This window comes from Antechinus flavipes, chromosome 5 (genome assembly GCF_016432865.1).
Source record: "Antechinus flavipes isolate AdamAnt ecotype Samford, QLD, Australia chromosome 5, AdamAnt_v2, whole genome shotgun sequence".
Classification (NCBI taxonomy): domain Eukaryota; kingdom Metazoa; phylum Chordata; class Mammalia; order Dasyuromorphia; family Dasyuridae; genus Antechinus; species Antechinus flavipes.
Genome location: NC_067402.1, coordinates 114,814,463 through 114,841,492, shown reverse-complemented (window position 1 = coordinate 114,841,492; position 27,030 = coordinate 114,814,463). Strand labels below are relative to the sequence as shown.

The 27,030-nt window shown below is 34.3% G+C and overlaps 1 protein-coding gene across 1 annotated transcript in view; it reads right to left on the bottom strand.

Moving 5' to 3' along the window:
* TNPO3 (transportin 3) overlaps positions 1–27,030 on the bottom strand; it is a 127,071-nt gene that overhangs the window by 28,547 nt on the left and 71,494 nt on the right. Inside the window, exons 6-12 of the mRNA XM_051962960.1 lie at positions 17,863–18,038; positions 16,993–17,131; positions 13,874–14,020; positions 10,218–10,325; positions 9,581–9,672; positions 5,647–5,786; positions 3,000–3,191 (exon numbers count right to left, since the gene is read on the bottom strand). Coding sequence (XP_051818920.1) covers positions 3,000–3,191; positions 5,647–5,786; positions 9,581–9,672; positions 10,218–10,325; positions 13,874–14,020; positions 16,993–17,131; positions 17,863–18,038 — 994 coding nt within the window. The remainder of the gene's footprint in view (positions 1–2,999; positions 3,192–5,646; positions 5,787–9,580; positions 9,673–10,217; positions 10,326–13,873; positions 14,021–16,992; positions 17,132–17,862; positions 18,039–27,030) is intronic.

Here is a 27,030-nt window from a genome sequence, read left to right as displayed (position 1 = left end):
GGTTGGATCTGTTCACAACTCCACCAACAATGCATCAGTGTCCCAGTTTTCCCACATCCCTCCAACATTTGTCATTATCTTTTCCTGTCATCTTAGCCAATCTGAGAGGCATGTAGTTGTCTTAATTTGTATTTTTCTGATCAATAATGATTTGGAACACCTCTTCATATGACTTGAAATAGTTTCAATTTCTTCATCTGAAAATTGTCTGTTCATATCCTTTGACCATTTATCAACTGGAGAATGGCTTGATTTCTTATAAATTTGAGTCAATTCTCTCTATATTTTGTAAATAAGACCTTTATCAGGTTTCATTCTGCCTTTGTCTGTAAAAATGTTTTCCCAGTTTATTGCTTCCCTTCTAATCCTGTCTGCATTAGTTTTGTTTGTATAAAAGCTTTTTAACTTGATATAATCAAAATTTTCTATTTTGTGATCAATAATGATCAACAGAAAAGATTTTAAAAGTCAAAGAGAATTTGATACATGGAAATTTATATACAAAGGGAAGGCCCTTTCCATGTATAAGGAACAGGGTGCTTATCTATGCTAGAAAATAGAGTTTAAAAGGAAGGAGGTTCTTCATTTTGCTCTGGTAAATTCCAAGCTGACAAGTTCACAGATCCTCAGCTGTCCTGGTGTGGCAGATCTACAGCAAGGCAACATTAAGCAGAAAGAACATATGTGGCTCTGTGACCTTTTGGGATAAGAGCACTCTTTCTCCCCATCCTCCTATTCTTCTATTAAGATTCATTCAAGTTGCACAGAATCTACCTAACATAATGAAAGCTGCTTCCCTACTTCATGATGCCAATGTCATGGCTGGTTATTTCTATTTCAACAAAAAGGGCATCTGGAACAACTCTATTATCTGTGGAATATTCTTATAGTCGTCAGAAGCAGCCTGCATTAGAGTTTGCTATGCTTTGACTTGGCTTGATCAATGTGCCTGAGTAGTATCTTACTTGAATCAGAACTAATCTAATATTTGCAGCCCTTTGGAGTATTGTTCATACACTCTTGCTAGTTGAGTTTTTAAGCAAGCCCAGACAGGTTTATCTGTTGAAGAATCAAAGCACACTATCTTCCATATACGTTATAATCCAATGCTATATGAGGAAAACTTGGTGAGCAGGGCTCTGAACCCAACCAACCGGACAGTTGGCAATTCAGTAATCAGAATCAAGTGTAGAATTAGTAAAACTTAGAGGGAAGATGGCTGATAGAATAGGGGGCAAACTATCCAGCTTTCACATACTTAAGCCAGCAAAACCATGTAATTTATACTAGACTGAAAAATAAAGAAATTCAATGAGAAACTACAGGGACTACTTCCACTCTAAAAGTGCACAAAAAGTCAGCCAAAAGCCTTCAGGTGATAACAAAGTTGTGTCCTCCTGCAAAGCAAGCACCAAGGAAACCAAAGGAATAGCTTAGGTCCAGGGATTCTGAACTCCTAGATACTCTGTTATGAAAAGGTCCAGAAGATCTAGTGCTCTTATCTTCAAAGACTCATGGGATGGGTAGGAGGGTTAACCCAGGATGTGGCAATGCCAAAACCCAGATGATCCTGGGAGAAAACAGACAGGGCTGACCACCATATCCAAAATTCCACAGAGGCCGAGACTTGGCCTGGTCTTAGCACAAATTTTCCCAGTTCTAGAAATAAAACTGGAGAGATGAGTAAATCACCTGATAATAATTTAGGGTTAATAATAGGAAAAGAAAAAACAAGTGTTCTGAGGCAACTAAATAAGAAAGATAAGAGGTGTTGGTTTTGTTCTGAAGGTGGAAAGAGAAAGGCTCACAAAAAGAGGGTCCACTAGAGTAGAAAGGAGAAAGAAAGGAATATATAAAAAGATTAGAAAAAGGTAGAAGGGCTAGGGGTAATGAATATCAAATGAACTTTACTTTTATTTGAACAAAGGGAAATTAGATGCATAGACACAAAAATGTTTAAGTGTATAAATACATTTGACTCAACAAGGAAATAATAGGGATGGTGTACAGGGTTTAAGAGGGAGGTTAATCCAGAGAGCAAAATTAAGAAAAATTAACTGTCTTCAGAGAAGTATTAAAGGGGGGGGGGGGGGGGGAGGAGAGAAGAAAAACTAAAAAATCTAAATGGCTGCCTTAACCTGACTCTTAGACAACTGGAAAATGGCTGAACAATTGTGGTTATATGGAAGAAATGATTCAAGAGATTCAGAGAATCCTGGGTAGAGAGAACTGAAAGAGTAAAATGAGCAGAATCAGAACAACTGATCCAAGAACAGCAATATTGTAAAGAAAAATAACTTAAAATTTAAAGAGAGCAATGCAATGATCAATCACATCTCCAGAGAACCAATGATGAGGCATGCCTATACATCTCCTTTCAGAGAGTTGATGGACACAAAGTACAGAGACATATATCTTTGACCATGTGGGAATTCACTTTGACTATATTGTCTGTATGTGGCTTTTTTTCCCCTTGATTTTTAATAGGGGTGGGGCTATCAGGAGATCAGGAGTGGAAGGAAGGTAGCAATAGTAATGCCTTCTCTCCACCAAAAGAAGGCTTTTGTAGCATTTTCAAAAATGCACTGAATAAAAGGCAATTCACAGGAAAGCACAAATAGGACCACCTCTGAAGGAAATACTCATAATTTATTAAATACTTCCCCATTCTATAGCTCTTTTGAGCCTATATCCCAAAGAGATATAGCTAATTTAACATGCTGAATTGCTATGCTCTCCCTTCTATCCTACCAATATTGAAATAGTCCAGATCAGTGTTGTGTGCATAGTAACTATTCAATAAAAGACTTGTCAAATGGGTTTTACAATGTATACAAGGAAAAACACATTATGTGTATGCATACACCCCACTTTGAGCTAATAACCCATCTTCACCACCATTACAACTGCAATACTAGGAGTGGTATAAGAGATAGCTCAAAACAAAAAACCAAACCAAACAAAAAAACACCTATTTCTAATAATGTAGTAGTAAATACCTTTCAGCAATCCTACAGCAGCTTCTGGAGACAGCATGAAGGAATCAAGGGATCGGGCAATTTCCAGTAGTCCATTAAAGTGCTGAGCCATGTGGTCCCGGCAGACAGAGCAGATGTTGTGAATGGCTTTGGCAGCAGCAGAGGCCAGAGGCTTTTCACACAGGCCTTTCATCAAGTAGCCCAAAACAGGGTCTGATAACAGAAGACAAAAATTTTAATACTAAGAAAGGGAAGAGATTTCATGAGAATGTTTCCATAGTAAATTTAACTGCTTATTCTAGTCTCTAAGATGATAATTCTGACAACTTGAGTCTTAAATGTTTTCACCTGTAAAATGAAGATAGTAACCCTCACAGAATTATATTGTTAGGAAAAAAAATTGTTAGAAAAACCTTAAAGCCCTCTATGAATGTCAATTACTGGATACTATTTCAAACAGTAATTTTGAGATTGTCTAAGTAGCACACAAATATAATAAAATCACATATTCACATTTTCCAGGTCACCGTGTTGTAAGATGGAAACAAAAACAGACAAATAAGTCTGTCCAATGATCTTAACAGGTGATAAATGTGTATATCTCTGTCTCAGTGTCTAGCAAAGTACCTTGCACAGAATCTAGCTGGAAGAGAAAGAAGGAAAGGACTAATGTCAAGAACAAAATGCTTAATGAACCTTTAAGTTATCTAGTCTAATACCTTCATTTTATAAAGAACAAATTAAGTCACAGGGTGGGCGACAAGTCCTCAAAGGCATAAGGCCACAAAGATGAAAGGATCAGACATCATATCTGACCCCAGATCTCGAGGCTCCTAATTCAGTGCTCCTTCCATGATCTCCAACAAGAAGTTGTAAAAACTCACACTGACCTTTCCTCTTTCCTGGGAGGAAGATCAGTAAAGGTATCTCTCACTTTGCAGGACAAATATTCTGAATTTCTATAAAAATTTTACTTCTCCTTCCCATCTTTACAAAGCCAGGTATATTTAACTGAAAAAGCCCCTAAGTCTAGGCTGATAAGTTCATAAAGAATGGTTATGATGGCAGCCAGATCTGTAACTTGCTTGAGTGCCAAGTTAAGGTCTATAGCATTCTGACAGATCAGATACAACCTTTTTTGCACCCTGCCACCAAACTAGCTAAAACCTTCACCCCCATAAGCCCAGGTGACAAAGGCAATGACTACAACATTCTATATTTTGAATTTCCCCAAAGTTTCATTTTGTTGGATAACCTACCTAGAATTTCCTTTAAATTCCCATTAAATCGAAATTCTTCAGACTACACTCAAGAAAGTTCTATTATTTCTAACTTTACCTATTCAAAATACCTATTCTACCTCATTAGGAAGACAGGGTAGTCTCCTTAGCCTTTCTTAAGTCTTTTGACTAATTTTTTGACTCATGTCAAAAGACTGTTCTAGTCCACATCTATGCCCTCAGCCAATGGTTCTCAGCCCAGAATACCTTCTGGTTTCACTGGCAAGTTGTCTAGCCAGTGAAAACAACTTAGATAAAAACCTAAAGATTCCCTAGAAGTTTTTCTGATGAGTCCCATAATTAAATAATTTTTACTTTCTCTTTACCAGAATAGAATCTGATGATATAACAGCAGCAGCTCACATTTTAAGAGCTTTTTCAAGGTTTATGAAATTCTCCATTTATGATCAGGCATTGATGATAAAGGAGTCTAAGTGATTTGCCTATAGTCCTACAACAAAGGAACCAGAACTCAAAACCAAATCATGATTCTAAGGCCAGTTTCTCTCCATTTGTGCTGCTACCTCTTTTATCTATGTATTATTCCTTATCAGGGATAGGGAGTCTTGTTCTTGAAAAGTTTTTAGTTAGGTTACTTGAAATAAAGCTAGAAAATAAGATAATAGATATCAAGTAACCTAACTAAAAGCTTTTCAAGAACAAGGTCTTTATCCCTTCAACTTTGATGATGCTTCACTATTTCCCTGTGTCCTGGAGAATTTTTAGCAAGGAATTTTTTAGCAAGTCTCTGTAAAGTTGCTTTTTTACCACTTTATGTTTCTCTTTCACCATTAGCTTAACCCCCAAGCTCCATATCGATCATTTTAAATACTGGTGTAGCTGACCTCCTGAAACTTCCCTACTCTCCTCCTTCTATCTGGATACTTAAGATGTCTACTACATCTGAGCCATAACACCCCACCAGCTAACAATAAGCCATGCTGAAATTCAATGTTTTGGATTCTATAAAATTAATCAGTTTTCAGTTGATTTCCTAAGTTTGAAATTCTAAGTATCTAGTTAACTTAATAACACCTATCATTAAGATAGGGTCATTAGAGCCTGACATGATACTTTAAATGGGGGATTTCTTTAGCACTTATAAGTCTCCTAAATGAGCTGCTACTGAACCAGGCCTATTTTAATACAACTTAAAATAACATAAAATAATATCAATTCTTGTGTTCAAGTAGTTTTAGTAGTAGAAAGTTTCCTCTGTTAGATATCCTTGATCCTACCTTTTAAATCTGTAAACAATGATCAGGAGACTGTACCTAATTCCTTGGCAACCAACATTTTTCCGTTCTAAGAAATTGCCACCTTAAAAAAAAAAAGGGGGGGGGGGGGAGGGAGGGATAGTAGAGAGCATCCCATGACCTCAGACTCACCAAGGAATTGGGGGTTTCGATCAACCACTTCACTCATCTCTCCCACTAGCTCAATGCTAGTGTATCGGACAGCTGTGTGTACAGTTTCTGGGAGACGGACAACTCCTTCTAGGACCTCCACAAGTGTTGGGTTATTTTCCCTGAGAACAAAAGGGAAATGTTCATCATTATTGCATTGAAGGTGGTATCCTAGTCAAACAATAGGCAGAATAATATTCATTATCTCTATTAAGTTCCCCAAAATGGAGAGACAAGACTGAAGTATTTGTCACTACAAGTTAAGGTTTCTTAAATCTTCCTTAAATGAAAGACATTTTTGCTCTTGGAGCAGCATTCTTCTTGTTCATTCTATTTGTTATTAATAGAATACCTGAAAAAGCCATTCCTAGAAAAAGTAAATTGAGGCCATTCAAATCTAAGAGGTAGGTTTTTACTAAAAAAACCTTTTAGGATTATCTCAGAAATACTTCTTTAGTAGAGCTTCTCTTAAGAGTTCCTATTTTTTGGTACTGTGAATTTTAAGTGTTAAGAGATATGAGAAGTCCACTTTAGCTTCCTGACTGAGCTAAGAAGAAAGAGAACAGAAAGGAGACTAAATGGAAATGCTCTAAAATAATGCCCCATGCACCATCTGCTACCAAGTTCATGATTTTAGCTCTTCAAGTGTGCTGCTTATTACAAAGTTCTTCGGGTTGAGAAAATTAGGGCAAGAAGACATTAGACCAAAAGTAAAAGAAACTTTTAGAAAGTTTATTTAATATGATTAATATGGAAATGTTTTACATGAGTGTGCATAACATCTATATCAAATTGTCGACAGGAGGAGGAAAATAAAAGAGTGAAAGAAAAACTCAAAATTTTAAAAAAGGATGTTAAAAACTATCATTACATGTAACTGGGGAAAAATAAAATACTATTTAAAAAAGAGAAAATTTAATCATGAAAATAAATTTTCAATTCTGTTAACATCCTAAATTAAAGCAAGTTCATTACCTGCTGATAATACTGTAGAATGGGAAGCAAAAAAAAAAAAAATTTAAATTAAAATCAAGTTACAACTGTAAGAAAAATGTACTGAAATCCACATTTTTAATCATCTCCTAGCTCTCCTAGGGAACAAAGCTTAATCTCATTTATATTGTATTGTTAAGGTTATAGAACACTTTCTTAAAAAGAACCTGTAAATCAGTCCCTTCAAGTACTGTTTTCCTCATTCATTCCTCAATCAAGTGAGGCTCTGAGAAGTTAACTGACATGCCCATAGTCAAACAATGAATCACATGTCAAAGCAAGGTCTCCTAACTCTCCACAGTAGCATTTCTCCTACTATGTCACAGTACCTTATAATTCTTGATGCTTCATACCCACAAACAATACTTAGGAATTAGTAAGAGAAAGTACCGCAACCTCTACTTGTCTTCCTAATGTCTCACTGCAAATCTATTAGTAGAAGCTTCAAAATGATCAAAACACAAAAGTTAATCTTTTTAAGCCAAAAATCCAGCAACCAAAAAACCCCCTATATTATTTAAAGTCTGTCTAAATGATGATATTCACTTTTAAGTACAGTTTAATGTACAATATGTGATTATGCTACATCAATCAATATTCTGAAAAGCAGTTATGAATAAGGGGCTCGTGTTTCTACAGATATTTACATTCTTTCATTACGCACTACAATCCTGGGAAGAGATGATCAAATACAAATTGCTGATCCCAATATAAGACAATTTTAACATACTATTCTTTCAAGTAAAGTAGTTCAAGACATCCATATTTTATCTCATCCATCCTAACAATGTTACTACTGCAGTGAACAAGGTATTTACACTCATTTTACAGATGGCTTGCTAAGTATCTGAAAAGATGGCTAATAAAATCAAGTCAACACACTAATACATTGTTGGTGGAGTTGTGGAATGATCCAACCATTCTGGAGAGCAATTTGAAACTATGCTCAAAGGGCTATCAAGCTGTGCATATCCTTTGATCCATCAGTGTTACTATTGGGCTTATATCCCAAAGAGATTTTAAAGAAGGGAAGGGGACCTGTATGTGCAAGAATATTTGTGGCAGCCCTCTTTGTAATGGTAAGGAATTGGAAATTGAGTTGGAAAATGGCTGAATAAGTTATAGTATATGAATGTTATAGAATATTATTGCTCTAGAAATGATCAGCAGAGCACCTGAAATCAGGAGGACCTGAGTTCAAATCCTGTCTCAGGCACTTAACACTTCCTAGTCGTGTGACTCTGGGCAAGTCACTTAATCCCAATTGCCTCAGCAAAAAAGAAGAAGAAGAAGAAGAAGAAGAAGAAGATCAGAAGAAGACTGGATGATTTCAGAAAGGCCTGGAGAGACTTACATGAACTGGTGCTAAGTGAAATGAGCAGAATCAGGAGATCATTATACATGGCAACAAGATTATAAGATGATCAATTCTGATGGACGTGGTTCTTTTCAACAACAAGATGATTGAGGCCAGTTCCAATGATCTTGTGATGAAGAGAGCCATCTACACCCAGAGAGAAGACTGCAGGATCTGAATGTGGATCACAACATAGCTTTTTCACTTTTTTTGTTGTTTGCTTGCATTTTATTTTCTTTCTCATTTTTTATTCCTTTTTGATCTGATTTTTCTTATGCAGCAAGATAATTGTAGAAATATATATGAATATGTTGGATTTAACATATATTTTTAACATGTTTAACACAAAATATTCCATTGCACTTATCCTCTCTTGTATTCAAGGAAATGGCCACTAACCAAAAATTAAAAGAAAAAATATAAACACAGAATTCAAATCTTGAGTTGATCAACATCTCAAGTGGTCACATTACTTTGCAAGAAAACACAAGTTACTTCTCAATATCATTATAAATAGGCAATCATCAGAAATAGAGAAGAAAAAAAGAGCTGAATTTAAATTGGCTCCAAAAAGCTGTAAATGGCCACACGATTGCTGAAAATTAGACATTAACTAGCCTAATCAGAATCAACCGTGAAGCATATATCCTTTTTGTGAAATTCATTGGTTCCAGTGGAAATCTCATTATATATTGTTTTAGAGATCAAACCCTTAATTCAGAATTCTACACTGAAGAAGGCATAAAGGAAAACTTCTCATTTCAGATGATTCTCTCTAAAGTTGTTTATGGAAAACATATTTCTTACAGAATTCCAGGCCTCAACAGAATTCCTACAAAGAGACTACCTAAATACTCTCGGGGGAATAAAAATTTATGTGAAATGCTTCTCTGGAGGATAAGAGACAGGTCAACAAATTCTTGTTGGCTAATATATTTTCATCCCTTGCCTCCAAAACTGGAGGGAGATGATTTGCAATTAAAGCACACGGTTTGATATGTGGAAAAAAAAAAAAAAAAAAAAAAACATGTTTAACACATATTAGATTACTTCCCATCTAGGGGGAGGGAGGGGAAAAAAGGGGGAAAAATTGAAACGCAAAGTTTTGCAAGAGTCAATGTTAAAAAATTATTCATGCATATGTTTTGAAAATAAAAAGCTTTAATTAAAAAAAAAAAGGCAAGTCAATGGCTGAGCTAGGGCAAAGACTAAGTTTTGTGACTTTCTCATTAGACCTGTTTTTTAGATAAGAGTTAACAATTTTCCATACAATCAAAATAGTTTATCTTTTCACTACATCATCCTTGGAAGTAAATCAACCTTATAGTAAACAACCAGGCAAAAACAACCTTTTTTTTAATTAAGGAAGGTAAGAACGATCTATTTGCTTGATTTTACTGGGGATACAGATACTAAGGATATAGTCTTTGATATAGGAGGTAGAAAAGCAAAGAAAAATATCCAGAGATTCTGGAATTTCCTGAAGACACTAAGATAAAAGGAAAATCATGTAATTTTGATCCTTCTACATTCAGAGGTTCCTGTAAAAGGATTACAGATACTCACGGATCAACACTCTTGGCTATAGAGGCCATGATAAAGAGAACCGCTTCTGTCACCTCCCAGGGTGGGTTGCCTTCTTTCAGAGTAGAATACAACTAAAGGAGAGGAGAGATGAATCAAAGGATTTTTCAGTGTTAATAATGGACCATTAAAAATGGAGTTCAAAGAAGTAGTACAAGTATGCTTTTCATTTCTTATAAGTAAAAATGTCAACTGTCAGAGACTTGGAAGTACAATTATTCATATTCCGATTCTGAAGAACCATATCTAGGATACAATATGATCATTTGATAACTATTACCAACAATAGTTGACAGTGTGAAAAGAAGAAAACACAAGTTAAATTTCTAAGAGTCTCTGAAAGGAGGCAGATAATCAGGAAATCATAAGCCCCTTTCATTTGTTAGATGCTAAGTCTCCTAGAAGTTCCTTGGGCTTTTAATAATCAGTGCTGACTTTGGCTTTTAGTCAAGAAATATCTTTTCTAGGTAGGCAAATGAAGCAGCTCCACTTTAATACTAAATTAAATCACTCAGCTTCCAAGTGGTTTAGAAGATAAAAGAACTGAGTCAGGGCATCTCCCTACGACATAATCCAAAGAAGTTCAATAACTTTAACAAAATTATCCAAATAGATTCACCTGAGAGAAACATTCCATAGATCCAACCAGGAAGATCAAATCCTTCACCAAGTCAGACACCCTCATTCGAAACTCCCCAAAGTCATCAGTCTCTTCAGGGACCCCCTCCTAAAAGTTCAAAAGAGGAAAAGTGTGAAGTTTCCTCCTACCTCTCTGAAATAAAAGAAATCTATAAATAATGTAAAAAGCTTGGGATATAAGGATAATCACCAAAGTTAGGATTCTTTCAAGATATTTAGGGAAATAAAGGCACAACAAGCCATTCTAACTTAATAGCTAAAATATACTATATTAATTTGTTTGTATCTTTCAGATAGAAGACTGGGGAATCAAGGATAGGGGAATAGATTACCTTAGGGAAAAAAATGTAAGACCAATAGCTTCTCTGAAACTTCAAGATAATCTGACACAAATTTTAGAGTTCGAAAAGACCTTAAAGGTAGTCAGTTCCAGCCAGTACATTTTATTTCTTCTAACTGTTTATTACCTTTCTCTCCTAGTACCCCTCCCTTCTAAAAATAATGTCTTAAGCCCCCTCATAATAAATAATATATCACACTGTTTAGCAAAACAAAATCCCTCATTAGCAAAATCCAAACACATGTTTCATTCTGGATTTTAAGTCCACTATTTCTCTGTCAAGCAGAAAGTGTGATTCATCTTAATGCTCTGGACAAGTCATTTGTCATTAATCAGGAAGGCTTAAGAATTTCAACTATGTAAAATTATTGTGTAAATTGCTCTTTTAATTCCACTCACTTCACTCTTCATCAGTTCATAGAGGTCTTCTAAATTATGTTTAGCTATTCCCTACTAGGTGGGTACTTCCCTGCTTTTCAGTCTGGAACTACTACCAAAAGCTGCTATATTTTTATGAATGGATCCTTTTAAAAAATCTCTTCCAGTAACAGATCTCACAGTGGTAAAATCGTGTCAATGTATCCAATAGTAGATTCAAACCATTTCCCAGTATGGCCACACCAACATTAAAGCATTAGAAGTTCCTGTTTTTCAATATCTCTTCCAACATTTGTCATTTTATCCTTCTGTCATCTTTCTCAATCTAATGGGTACACTATTTTAATTTGTAGTTCTCTACTACATTTCTGGAGCATTTTTTCATATGATTATTGATAGCTGGGAATTCTTCCTTTGAAAACTGACTATTTGTATTCTTTGACTTGAAGTTTTCTATTTCTGCTAAATTATTTCCCAGTTTTCCTCCCCAAAAGTAAGATTAATATCTTTGGGTTTATCCAAAAACTAACCTCCTGTATTTCTCTGTTTCTGTATATTGTGTACCTAATCTATTTCAATGATCAACCCATTTTTGACCCAATACCAAATTATTTTGTAGTACAATTTAAAATCTAGTATTTAAAGTTTCTTTCTTGCTACTCTTCCCTCAATCCCCTTATTACTCTTAAGATTCTTGACTTTTTGTTCTTTCACATAATTTTTTTTTTTCTCATTCTAGGAAATATTTCTCTGGTTATTTGACTAGTATGGCACTGAATAATTAAATTACTTTAGGCAATACATCTTTATTGTATTAGCTTGACCTTGTAATGAGCAACTGGATAATTCTGCAATTACTTCTGCCAAGAGTATTTTATAGTTGGATTCATATAATTACTAGATGTATTTTGACAAGTACATTATTCTATCTTAACACTTCTGCAGCTATTTTGAATATAAGAAGTCTTTTTAATTAATTCTGCCAGGTTTTGTTAGTAATACACAGAAATTCTAGTGATTTATGTGGATTTATTTTATATCTAGCAACTTTGCTAAATTTATTATTTCAATTACTTTTTGGTTAATTCTTCAGTGTTTTCTATGTATATCCCTTTATCACCTCAAAAAGCATAATTTTGTCTGCTTATTCCCTAAACATTCTCCAATATATATGTTTACTCTTGATTTCAGAGATATATTTACAATATTTAAAAAAATGACCAGCAATTCTTATGCAAATTTTTTATTTAAAAAAACCCCACAAGAACAGTTAGATTTTTTTCAAAAGTTTTTTTGATGTCTACAGATATATTGACATGATTTAAAATATTTATATTCTTCTTTATGTGAGACCTGATATAAATCCAACTTGGTTATAATATATGATTTTTCTAATATGTTGTCATGGCTTATTTACTAATATTTTATTTTAAAATGTGCCAATGTTCACTAGGAATATTGCTTTATAATTTTCTTTCTCTATTGTCTCTTCCTGGTTTATGTATCAATGTCCATATTTGCATCAAAGAATGAAAAGGTGCTTTCTTTCTCTATTATTGCAAACAATTTATAAAGCAGACCAGAGAAATGAAGGGACTTAATTGTCCCTTAGTTAATGACAAAATTGGGATTTACTCACTCTTATTCCAATTCCCTTTCCACTATACTAAACTGCCTCTTAAGTAAGAAACTATCCTTTATTATTATTTTTGAAGTCACCTGTTTCTAATCTTTCAAGTCCTTTCTCAAAACCCTATTTTCTTGGATCAAGGTCTTTTTTAACCCTACTTACTCTTCTTTCATAAAGGCAATTGTTGCCAAGGGGGGGAAAAATCATGAATTTTATAAAAGATCCAAAAAGGCAAAAACAAACAAACAAACAAAAAATAGGAGAGATCAATCATCTCCTATCTATAATTACTTTTTTGCCCTAATATATGTTGTCTTAATTAGATATTTAGGACTAACAACTTTGACAGAATAAATGGTGGCTCAATTTTATATTTTATATGTAAAAGTTTTTATTTTTATTTTATATTTATTTTATATATTTTTTTTCTTTGCTGAGGCAAATGGGGTTAGTGACTTGCCCAGGGTTATACAGCTAGAACATATTAAGTGTCTGAGATCATATTTGAACTCAGGTTGTCCTGACTTCCCCTGTGCCACCTAGCTGCCCCTCAAGTTACTTTTGAGTAAAAAATGCTGTAACTGAGAATTAGATCTAGGTATTACTTACAGTTTACACTAATAACACTAGGTTATGTGAGCTATATATAGCTATATATATATAAAATAATGAGCTATTTTTTTCATCTGAAGATATTGTATAATATGAAGTCTAGGGTTCCTTCCTTGGCTTTTAAATTCTATGGATTTCAGGTATCATTAAAAAAAATTTAAGATATGGGCCAGTAAAGAAACAGAACACTTAATTTCAATGTTAGAGTTCAAGTCCAATTTGCTCAGATTTGATTTGGAACATCATACATTTACTATTCTGACCACTAAGATTCAGGAAAGGATACATAATGTACTCAAGGCACTGAAAGTCCTTTAATGAGATCCCGAGGTCCTTGCAGAAATATAATTAGCTTAAGAATATTGTGAGGAGTGAAAGGGAACAAACATTTCAAAAATGAAAATAAGAGCAAGCCTGAGATGGCACTGCCATAAGTAAAAATTCCCAAGAAACAAATCTTAGAATTTATTTGTATGCCCAATGTCCCCCCCCCCCCCCCTCCCCCCGGCCAGGCTAAGTTGCCTTTATTAAGCCTTTATTATTGAGATAAGTAGAGCAACAGGTGACCTAGAACTACTATTAACTTTGCTCTCCATCCTCTTGGCTCCTCTAAGAATTTCAGAAAAGGTAAAAAATAAGAGAATGGGATTTGAAAATAGAAGGAGTTAAGTCTTACGTGATCTGGTTCCAGTTGACAGTGTCTAGCCAAGGCATGGAGCAGACGCTGGATATAAGCTTTGAAAATGCTATGAATAACAGCATCATCTGTTTTGTACAAATGTTCCCCTAGTCGGTACCAAAAGTTAAAGGATATCTCTACCACCTATTGAACAAAAAGAGAGTAGTTTATTGGGATATTGCAGAGCTGAGAAAATGAATAGGATGAGAGATATCATGGCAATTCCAGGGATCTGGAGAATAAATCATGACTGGTTTCTACATAGCAATATATGAAATAAATCCCCTTTAAATTTCATTTAGACTTAAAACAAACAATTTATTAAAGACAATTCCATTCCAAAATTCCAAAGTGGGAAAGTTCTATTTTATTATAAGTATATAGAGAAATAAAGCATTGTGAGAAAAATGAGTGAGAAGAAAGGAAGCCATTTAATTCATGATATGTCATAACATAATATACAAAAATAAAAGCCATTCCCAAAAGATAAAAAATTCTCAAAAGATGAATTCAAAACTATCATTCATATGAAGAAATCCTCCAATTCACAAATAAGAGAAATATGAATCAAAACAACTGGATTATTTAAAAAGAATGACCAGACTAGAATATCCATACTCTCTGACTGAAAGATTTTACTATTAATATATCAGCAGATATATTTTTACAGTAGAAAAGAACTGTTAATGAAGTTGATGCCCATAGACTGGGTAATAACTAAACAAGTTCTAGGACATGAATGTAATGGATTATTGCTATGCTGTAAGAAACAATGAATAAGATGAATACATGGGAAAGTTTATCATGAATTGATGGAAAATGAAGAGGAGAGAACCAAGAAAAAATATAACAAAATAGTGGTTCTCAAATTTTTGTTCTAAATATCTTTGTATTATTAAAAATTATTGAGGCTCTGTCCAAAGAATTTGCATATGTGGGCTGTATTTATATTTATAATAAAAACTAATTCTGAACATGTAGACCATCTGAAAGTTTCAGAATCTTCCAGAATTCTCTGGATCACAATCTAAGAATCACAAAACACTGTAAATAAAAGGAAAAAATAACAACAAAATGCTTGAAACTGAATGCTGTAAAATTATAATGGCTAATCTTAGCTCCAAAGAAGAGATATTAGAGGATACTTTCCTTCTCACAGAGATAGGTAACTATATTCAGTGAAGCACTGAATATAGTATCAAGCTTTTCCATAGTGAAATTACCTTGCTAAACTGGTTTTTGTTGTTGTTTTAATCTGTTTTCATTCTCTGGAAGATGGAAATGATATAAAAAATGAACTATCAACACATTAAAAGTAAGCCACTCTCTAGTAAATCTATCATCTACTCTCAAAAGCAGCAGACAAGGTCACTTCAGGCCCAAAATTCTTGTTGGGATCCACCTGGATCCTCTATATGAGAGATTGAATGCAAATATTTAGAACTAAAGAAATCATTCTAGTAGCTTATATATAAACCACTGAAAATGACTTTCTAAGAAGATCTGAGATTCTGAAGTTAAGCAAAATAATGTGGAAAGGAAAAACCTATACACTCTACATAGGAAATCTCTAACATTATTTCCTATATCAGATTCAAGTCAATAAATATTTATTAAAGGCTTACTGTACACAAGACCCTGTTTCCAGCACCAGAGGTACAGGAGTGAAAAACAAAACAGGACTGCGTTTATGGTGAGGAAGTGGGGGGAGAACTGAAAATGGAAAGAGAAGAGGAAGATAAATGTATAAAGATAAGTAAATACAGGATAATTTGCAGAAGGAGGAATCACCAGTAAACAGAGAAAAGTTCCCTGAGGAAGTGGAAATGAGCTTTAAAGGAAATTGGATTCATAGGTGGTAGATGTCAGGAGAGAATATGGTCTAGGCAAGAAGATAGGAATGTAAATCTGAAAGGCAAGCCATTTCTACTTAAGAACTGAGGATATAATAAAAAGAGGGGAGAGAAGAAGGAAGGAAGAGAGGAGTAGGGAGGGGAGGGAGGGAGGAAGGGAGGAAAGAAGAAAACAAGGAGGGAGGGAAGAAGGGAAGGAAGGAAAATTTTCCCTAACCTGCCCTAAACGTCTATATTTCTATAGAAGACATCACTAATCTTCCATTTACCCTTATGTTCAATCCTAGTCATCCTTAATGTTTCTATCTCTATAACATCTTTCTAATATGTGTACCTTTCTCTCCGGTCATAACCACTATTTCAACTGTTAGCACATCTCTTACTTGGACTGTTGCAATAGCTTCCTAAAATTTGTTTCAGATACTCTTTTCAAATCATTTTCCATTAATCTGTCATAATAATACATCTAAAATATAATGTGATGTGTTACTTCTCTACTCCAAAATTTTCAGTAGCTTCCTTTTGTCTTCAGATTTCATACAGGGTGTTAGTTCAGTTTTAGTCTTTACTAGCAAAGACATCATATTAGCCTAAACAAGATGTGGTGCAGCTTGAAATAAGATAGGACCTATATGACAGGAGAATATGGTTGTTAGAAAGATGCTGTAGAGGTGGAATCAATAAGATTTGACAAATAACTGGCTATAGAGGATAAGGAAGAGGGAAACATCAAGGAAGATTCTAATATTGAAAAACCCAGGTAAATAAAAGGATAGTGATGTCTTCAACAGAAATATGGAAGTATGGAGGGGAGCAGGAAAATATAACAAGATTTCAAATAGATTTGAGTTTGTGAAGTCTACAGTATATCCAGGTAAATATATCTAGTAGATATCTAGACAATTAGATCATAAAGCAGGACTAGGATTCAGAAGAGAGATTAGGGCTGCATATATTAATTCTGAATTTATCTGTATAGAGATTTAGCATTTAAAGAGTTGCTTTTAAGCTTGAAGACAGTTCCAGTCAAGAAGTGGGTTTCAAAGACAAAAATCAGAATATTCAACCACAGGAGACATTGATAATACCTTTGAGTATTTTAGAGAACTATTTCCATTCTCATTTTGAAGTAGAGGGAATAATACTATTACAGAGATACCAAATAATATGTTTAACATATAAAAGTAACTAAGCACAATTTTAATAAAAAGTCAGCTGGAAGAGCTGCTCAAAAGTTATCTATCAATCTGATATTTTCCCTACCTCATACTGGGGATGACCAGCACAGATGAGGAGCAGTTCCAGTGTTCGGAGATCACCTAGTCCCTGGCCTGGAGTACAAACAATTTTTTCAAGAAAGGTTTCACACAGTTCTGTGAAAACTCTGCAATAATTCAGAACCCTGTGGGAGAAAAGGAGATACGTACAAAGTCACAAAGCAAGACATGAATACATATATTTACAATCAAAAATATTGAATATACAACTTCTCTACTCAGAAACTTTCAGATTTTGGATTTCCTTATGTTGATGTTGAACAAAAATATTTTACCATCAAAGAGAAACAGGCTTGCACAATATAAAGAAAATGGAAATTAGGGAATAGACTGAAATCAAACTATTGACTGTATGTTATAATGTACTACTCTCAACCAGTCACCCCTGTATATGTATATTTTATACATAGGCCATAAGAATATCATAAAAAAACTTGGAAACCAAAGTCACAAAGACTTTAAAATATTTCCATAAATCTTATTTTCAGTATTCCCCTCTCCTCCTCACCTCTGGCTAGGCCTCAATTCACTATCATGTATGTTTTGTGCTTCCAGGGACAATCTTCATAACTTCCAGAGACAGTATTCTTGGGCTTGATGAATCCCTGTTCTCTGAAATTTCTAGTCTCAGAGCCCTTATCTCCCACCTAAGGAGCTCTAATCTACAGCCCTAGACCTAAGTCAAAAAGACATAGGTTCAATGGGTCATATTAAAGTGTCTTCAGTAGCACATATATGCACAATTCAAATAGGCAATGGATAAACTAAGAGTAAATATATGGACAATTTTTCAAAAACCTAGAAGTTTTGGAAAACCAACTTTCCACCCATCCTTTTGTAAATACAATCAACTCACTTGTCTAAGTCTTCACGGGCTACAGCCATATGATAGGCTGCTTCCAAAGTCAAGACCCCTTGAAAGAGTTGTAGGGCCAAAGGTAAATTTGTCTCTACATTCTCAATGGCATAGAGAGCTGAGCACACACAATCTGATGCTGCCTCATGCAGGTTGGATGATGTCTTGTCCTGTTGCTGGGAGATAGCATCAGAATAGAGAAAGGGAGAAATATTATTATTAAATAATTATTGAAAAGAAAGAACACTGATGGCAAGTGTTACTGAATAGTATAGACAAAATGTATATATATTAGTGACATGCATACTACTGATTTCATTCTCAAAGAGCTACTAACTTGTTCAAATAAATGCTGATTAAAAAAACCTACCAAATGCCTTGGTTTTGTTTCATTACCTTCTCTACAAATATATCCATAACCACAACTGGAATTCTTATTATAAAGAAAAGAACTCTAAGAAAAAAAATTAAATGTTGGTTTGTTTATGTATTTGTTAATTTATTTATTAATTCTTTGGCACTGTGGTTTCAGACAAGGTACATGTCCATTTGCCTATACCTCCACTTCCTCCATGATAGAGTGGGAAGGGCAGAATTGAGTTCTGCAGCTAACTATATTTATTTAATTAAATGTTTATTTCTAGAAATAATTAAACTGAAATTTAATGACACTGCATTATAAAATAAAAAGGACGATTTTTCTAAGTAGATGAGGGGCAGATCTGAGTAAATAATGAAGACTTTAATATTATTAATTTATGCAAGTTTTCCTTTACAAATTAGAAACTGTAACTTATACAAAAAATGCAATAAAAGTTTCAGGGGTAACACACATATATATGCTTATGTCCTTACAAAACTAATGAACTAAAACATGTAGTTATTGTATGAAAGAGAACACCATTCAGTTATATCCCTCAACATCTTTACACTCTTACTCTTACACTAAAAGTATGACTAACTCATCATCAAATGGGACACAAATAAAATAACTTATTCACTACTATGCATTAAATAAATCATTAGTTTTAAAAAAAGGAATATGATGAACTCTGATACTTTATAGATATTGTTTTTCAATTAGCAAAACTTCATCATCTCTCATCATCCCAGATTAAAAAAAAAACAGCAAAACCAAAAAACATATTGAAAATATGTATATAAGTTGGACACCTGTGTACTTTCTACCTCAACAAAAAGTGGTGTAGGAGTCCCATCTTCTCATATCTAATATTTGGGAACATGCTTTTTCTGTAATACTGTCTAATATTCATGTTTGATTGTTTTGTGGCATTATTGTGTCGTAGTCCTTATATATATTGTTTTCTTGGCTGTTTACTTAATTATGCACCAGCTAATATAAATCTTTCAGTATTTTCATATCTATAGACCACATTTATTATTTCTTACAACACAATAATACAATATGTTCATGTAAGACAATTTATCTAGCCATTTCCCAATGGTTTCCAGTTCTTTATTACTAACACAAGGTCTGCTAAATGTTGGTGTAAGTGATAGCGAGGCAGGGTGTGGAGTGTGAGAAAGAAGAGGGAAAGGATCCTTGCACTAACATTTCTATCAAAAGATAGATATTTTAGCCACTTAATTTGCAGAATTCCAAATTGCTTTCCAAAATAGTTGTACTGATTCACAACTCCACCAACAATGCACTGGGAGCTTATATAATTTTTTTTGTATGTGTGCCAATTTTCAGGGTAAAACCTCAGGCATATTTTGATTAATTTTTCTTGTTAATGGATCGGTGATTTGGACCATTCTTTGATATAATTATTAATAATTTTAGATTGCTTTGAGAATTATTTATCTGAACCCTTTGACCACTTATCTACTAGGGAAGACACATATACATATCCTATTATCAAATGTTTATATATTGTGCATTAGGAATAAAAATATTTTGATGAAATTAGAAGAAATAAATTGGAATTCAAATAATCTGTTACTCCTTTTATTTCACTACTCTTTTGTGCTTAATTTTGCATTTGCTGGCTTTCTAATTTCAAAAAATGCATATTCAGTTCACTAATCCTCTCCAATTCCATTCATATGTTTTTTGGGATAAATTTTTTTCCACTGAGGGCTGCATTAGATACATTACAGAAATTCTGTTATGGTGCTTCACTGTTATCACTTTCCACATAATTATTATTTCTATGATCTGTTCTCCAAACTATCCATTATTTGGGATTTCACTCTTAGAAAAGGACCAAAATTTTTTAAAGCTCTATTTCATCCAACAACCTGTTCAATTACTTATCTTCCCTTGTGTTTATCTTTGTCTTAGCAGTGTTCAAAACAGGGAGAGGGATTATTGCATTACTGTCTTTTTTAATTCAGTTAATTTTTCTTTTATGGGCTCAGATACTAAGGCATTTGTAGTATATAAATTTAATACTTATTTGGTTCACTGTCTCTAGTTTTTTTTTTTTTTTTTTTTTAAGTATAATGTAATGGTTTTGAATTTTTGTTTTTTTTTTTTGCAGGACCACATCAACTTCTGTTATTTTTGGATTTACTTGGTATATAGTAAATTTTGTACTAACTCATTTTTATTGATCCTTATTTCTATCTTTGTATTTTTAAGTATGGTTATTGTATCAATTTGTGGGACTTTTTTTTGTTGTTGTTCAATCTGTCACTTTAAGTTTATTGGACTATTTAATCCATTCATATTTAATATTAAGAGTCAGCTTTATGTACTCTTCTATTATTCCATTTTCTCCTGCAGTTTCTGGTGGATGAAGGACAATTCTGCAGTATTCTAATTTCCTTTCCTTTATATTTAAAGGACTTTTTGCAGGTTGCTTACAGAATTTATTGTCATGAGAACGTGTTCTAGAGTTTGCAATGTAACACCCTTTTCTTCCCACCCTTTTCAGAGAGATATGCACATTATTCTGATTGGTACTGTTTTTCTGTGTTCAGAGATTGTGGACAGTTTTCTTATACTACTTGCATTGTCATATTCACATTTATTGACTTCTCATGTTCTTCTGGGAAATGTATGATCCTTAAGTTTTCTTTGCATAACCCATCTTCAAGTATTTTCCTTATTTAGCAACCATATATTCTTTTACATTACCACTTTTTTATTTTCTTCCCAAATGACTGTTCTCTCACATCTTTGGGAAGGCTTGCTACCATGGATTCAAGTTTTTCTACTCTACCAATTATTTCTGCTTTCACGATTCTTCTTTCTCTAATGAACCAATCAGGACCATCCTGCTGTATTTCCATGTTCTTCTGGGAAACCATTGGGATCTGTACCTTTGGGTACCATTGGGATCAAATGTTGATTCATTGGTTTTTTAATGTTATTCGGAAATATTTGGATTAATTCAGCTGTTTGGGAGGTTTTCTCTTTTTCTGCTTTAATATCTGCTTGTAATAAAGATTTTTAATTGTATTGTCGTCTTCTGGATTTCTGAAGTCTCCTACCACATGCTAGTACCCTGCTGCTTCAGTTTACTTCTACTATTTAATTCTTTGGCACTGTGGTCTCAGACAGGGTATATGTCCATTTGCTTATACATCCACTTCCTCCATGATAGGGTGGGAAGGTCAGAGTTCAGTTCTGCAGCTAGCTGCCAAAGAATGATAAAGTGAAGGTAAGGGAAATCCATGCAGGGTGGGAAGGAAATTACTGAGTGAATCCCAGAGCACAAGCTCACAGCCCCCACTGTGTTGTTCTGCCATTGCACGGAACTTGATGGGGAAAAGGTTTAGTGCACTAAAGATTAGTTATTAGCCTTTTCTGCTGTTAATTTATCAAGTTACTACTTCATTAGACTTTCTGATGTCTTGAGTCTGTAGAGACAGCTACAATTTATCTCGAACTTAATTGTTATTCTGGGGAATTTTGAGTTGCTGTGGACTGGCAAATGTGTAGTCCTCTTTTTTTGGCCATGTCACCACAACAGTAGGGAATTAATTTATAGGTTTATATCTGTTTCTAAAATGGTCTCAGTCAACGTCTATGAGAAAACTTGTGCTCCCATTTATTCTTCTTTTTAGCATGTTTAAACTCTCCACTTGCATTAACTCATTTCCCAATTTACCCTGAAACTTATGAAGTTATTCACTTTCTTGAGCCTTTCACTTAATACTGCTGCCCCCTCTAAGTAATATCCAATTTTTCTATGCTCACATTATTTTTGAGGTAGTAAGGACTTTTAAGTAGCATTAATATAAATTAAACCCTGCCACCAATCTCCCTGACAAAATATCCTAAAAGTAGTCACTTTAATTCCCAAAACAGCCCATTCTACTTTGGGATCATTCTAATAATTAAGGAATTTTTCCGGACTTAAATGAGTATGTGATCTCATTGATTTGGGAGGTCCCTATAATAATAAGACCCCATGTGTGTTTATCATGTGTGGCCATATTATGTATTCCATATAATATGCTGATGGGTTTTCTCAATTTCTTCTTACAATACAAGATTACCCATGAAGCACTCTGGTCATCCAACTGTCTCTCCTCACTCCAGCCAAATGACCTATCTGTTGGCCCCTTTTTTTTCTATATGATTTTTTGATGACATCCTTTACCCCTGGTTCTTCTTTGGAGTTCCTTGCTGCTTATATGCTGCACCCTGCTCATACCCATCGTGTACCTTTTTATTGCCCTCTGTGTAATGCTAATCTTTAATTCTTTAGAGGAATTGTTCCAGGTCTTGCTGATAGGCAGCCACCCCAGATAAATGTCTGTATTGAAAAGAAGGGTCTTTGCTGTTACATCAGTAAAAATACTTTGCAATTTCCCAAAAGCAATCCAGCCCTCTTTCCTCCTTTTCAACCTTGGGTCTAACCAAGACATAAAAAGTTGTCTTGAATATCTCATTTAGATATATGCTGAAATGTGGGCAATAAACATTTTTCATTCATTTGGATTAAAAGTTTTAAAAGCTGGCATCAGACATAGTATATTGTTGAGTACTGTTTGTGAAAGCCTACTTGTTCCCTACTAATACCCTGACTATAGATTCCCTTCAGTTTGTACACAGATAATTCTCATAAGTATGGGAAGAAGTAGGCATGTAAGTTAGCAGCTATTAATATTTTCTTAATCAACTCTGTGGTGATGATCTCTTTGTTTTGTTCTGAAATCAATAAGATCCAAAGCTTTTCCTACACCTTTTAGTTTCTTGCCTTCCTTTGTGAATCTGTCCTTAATGTCCTTACAATTGTTATAGCCTCTGAGCATGGAATGCTTCTATATATATATATACACCCATTTCACTCCAGCTACTTTTTTCTTTATGTCATTTCTACTTCCTCTATATGCCCTTTAAGGATTGTAACATTAGGATCCAACCCTGGTGATTCCACTATCCTTGATGTACATGACTGCTACAGTACTCAGCAAATTTTTGTCCACTCCTAGAACATAATAAACTGAATTTTTTTTTGGTCATTATTGCCTTTCAAACATTTGAAGACAACTATAATGTACTCCTGGAGCCTTTTCTTCAGACTATACACACCCAGGTCCTTCAACTGATATGCTACTGATACAAGGCTTGATGTTCCCCATTCTGGCTGTTCTCCAGATGCTTTCCAATTTCCCCTCTGTAGGTAGTCCCTATAACTGTAATAATACTACAGATGTGGTCTGACCTGGGCAGACTACAATGTGACTAGCATTTCCAATTTTTTTCCTCAAGCACTGTCATACCATTATAAAATTTTTTGACTCTTAAAAACAAAAACTTGCTTCATCTCTTTCTAGTATTCTAGTTCAGTTTATGCCCAAAGAATGTTTTTCTCTGAGGCATAGCTTGGACATGTTTTAGAGTCATTCTCCTTTAGATTTGTGTCTTAAACATCCTTGTCACTATAATATCTCTTTATGGTAGGATTCTTTTCTGTTTGCTTATTTTTCCAGCCTCCCTCAAAACTTGGGATTTGATGTTAGGGCTGGACTGCACTTCTGGAGGAAATGTATGAGCTAGTTCTAGTGCTACCTTCTTGTGGCATTAGGTAACATGCTATTCTAGAACTTCAGGAACAATTCAGGCTGATGTCTTGAAAGCTTTCACTGCTCCCAAAATGGTCTGATCCAGGGCAAAGTCTGATTGCTGCCCTCCTAGCCTCAGGTCCTGACCTGATTTTTTTTTCCTTTTTTTTTTTTTAAATAACTTTTTATGGACAGAACCCATGCCAGAGTAATTTTTTTTTAACAACATTATCCCTTGCACTCACTTCTGTTCCAATTTTTCCCCTCCACCCTTCCACCCCCTCCCCCAGATGGCAAGCAGTCCTATACATGTTAAATAGGTTACAGTATATCCTAGATACAATATATGTGTGCAGAACTGAACAGTTCTCTTGTTGCACAGGAAAAATTGGATTCAGAAGGTATAAATAACCCAGGAAGAAAAACAAAAATGCAAGCAGTTTACATTCATTTCCCAGTGTTCTTTCTTTGGGTGTAGCTGCTTCTGTCCATCCTTGATCAATTGAAACTGAGTTAGATCTTCTCTTTGTCGAAGAGATCCACTTCCATCAGAATACATTCTCATACAATATCGTTGTCAAAGTATATAATGATCTCCTGGTTCTGCTCATTTCACTTAGCATCAGTTCATGTAAGTCTCGCCAGTCCTTTCTGTATTCATCCTGCTGGTCATTTCTTACAGAACAATAATATTCCATAACATTCATATACCACAATTTACTCAACCATTCTCCAATTGATGGGCATCCATTCATTTTCCAGCTTCTAGCCACTACAAACAGGGCTGCCACAAACATTTTGGCACATAGAGGTCCCTTTCCCTTCTTTAGCATCTCTTAGGGGTATAAGCCCAGTAGAAACACTGCTGGATCAAAGGGTATGCACAGTTTGATAATTTTTTGAGCATAGTTCCAAATTGCTCACCAGAATGGCTGGATGTATTCACAATTCCACCAACAATGCATCAGTATTCCTGTTTTCCCACATCCCCTCTAACATTCCACATTATCTTTCCCTGTCATTCTAGCCAATCTGACAGGTGTGTAGTGGTGTCTCAGAGTTGTCTTAATTTGCATTTCTCTGATTAATAATGATTTGGAGCATATTTTCATATGGCTAGAAATAGTTCCTGACTTGATTTTTGGTCCAAACTTCTCACCTGTTATGTCTGCCTCCCAGTTCTGACTTAGGACAGAAAAATGATTCAATGTGACCTTTTCTGGATTTCCTCATGCAATCTGATATATTTTCAATACCTGTTTGAAATTTTATGAGAAGGGACTAGACTATACTGCTTTTACCATCATAGCTCTGCCCTCTATGAAGTTTTAATTTATCTTTCCAACTAAAAGTGATCTTTTCCCAACCTAAATCTTTTACAGCCATCTTTCTTGATATTCTTTTATCGCATTTTAGTTTGCACCAGTTATCTATATACATATCTTATCATCCTATTAGATTGTAAGATCCTTTGAAGGAAAAAATGGTGTGGTCACAATGTACTACTATGCTATTATAACATAAGAGTCATGGTTTTCCAAATTTGGTTCATCCTTTTTGGGGGGAAAAGGAGGGAAGAATTTAAGAAAATCTGTGATGGTTCTGATTTTATAAAACCTTCATTTCAAAATAAATGCCTCTCACCTACCAGACAAACCTCTTATAACAAAAAATAAAAAATATGAAGAGGAAAAAAAAGCCATTTAGTATAACTTATCAATACGTGGATGTAGTCTGACAGTATATGTATGTAAAATTTAACACCAATCCCTCATCTCTCCAAAAAAGTGTGCTAATGCATTTTCTTCTCTATTCTCTATAGTCAAGCTTGACCATTATCATTATACTTCATTTTCTTTATGTTGTTGCATTTCTTCTCATTTACACTGTTATACCCATCATACATATCATTTTTTTGGTTCTGTTACTTAACGTAGCATCACTTTGTACAAGTGTTCATATTCATCATTTCTAAAGGCATAGTAAGGCTTCATGACATTTGTAAACTACAAATTGCTTGGCTATTCCACAATTAATGAGCATTTACTTTGTTTCTAATTACTACTACAAAAAAGATTTACTATGAATACTTTGATATGTATAGAGTCTTTCTATTTTTAATCTCTCTGGCATATAGGCATAACAAAATCTGAATGAAAGGACATTTTATTTATTTGAGGTAGAGTGTAAAGGAAAATTTCAAACTGAATAGCTTTCTATTCTATCATTCCCATGAAACTCTCTTCTGACCTAATACCACACCAGCATTCCTGCTTAAGATGTTTAGTCCATTTCTCCTTTACCTCTCAGAATCTTACTCGCCCATCCTTTAAACCTCAAATATTATTCCCATGCCTCATTAAATTTTCCCTAACTAGCCCCATTGTAAACAATTTCTCCTTTTACTATCACACATTTGATCTACAACCTATTTCAAATTTAACTGCCTTATACCATTAATTTGTTTTAGGTAAATACATCCCTTTTCCCCTAATTAGATTTTAAATTCCTTGACACTTTTAATCAGACCAATCTTCTCACTGTTCCATAAATAAACTGATATTCATTCCTACTACTTTGTCATTCTTACTTTATTTCTTCTGCCCTATGTTTTTCTTTCTTTTACTTCTCCAAAGTTTTGAAGGCATGGCCCAAATTCTACTTCAATAATAATAATTCATTTGTATATCAGTCTGTGACATAGTTACTAAAGTGTTTTCACTCCCCTTATAGATGAGGAAGAAATTAAGTGATTTACTATCATTATAGCTGTAAGTGTCCTAAGACAGATTCAAACTCAATGCTCCTGTCTGCAAGTCCTATACTCTACAACTGAAATGTTTCTTTACTGATCTGCCTTGGCTATTCCTGCCCTCAACAGTTTTGTCTACTGTGGACTTTGATAGCATTAGTAGACTATACTATACAACTTCACACTTATTTTTATATGATAATGTGTTATAAGCCATTGTTTCACATGTTAACAATCTTGGTTTTCCACCCCCAAACTCTGGCTTCTGGAATAAGAACTCAAACTCACTATTTGACAAAAATTAATGGGAAAACTAGAAAACAGTATGTCAGAAATTCAGCACAAACCTACATCTCATACCTCATACCAAAATAAGGTCATGATGGATACATGAATTGAGCATAAAAGATGATACCATAAACAAATTAGGA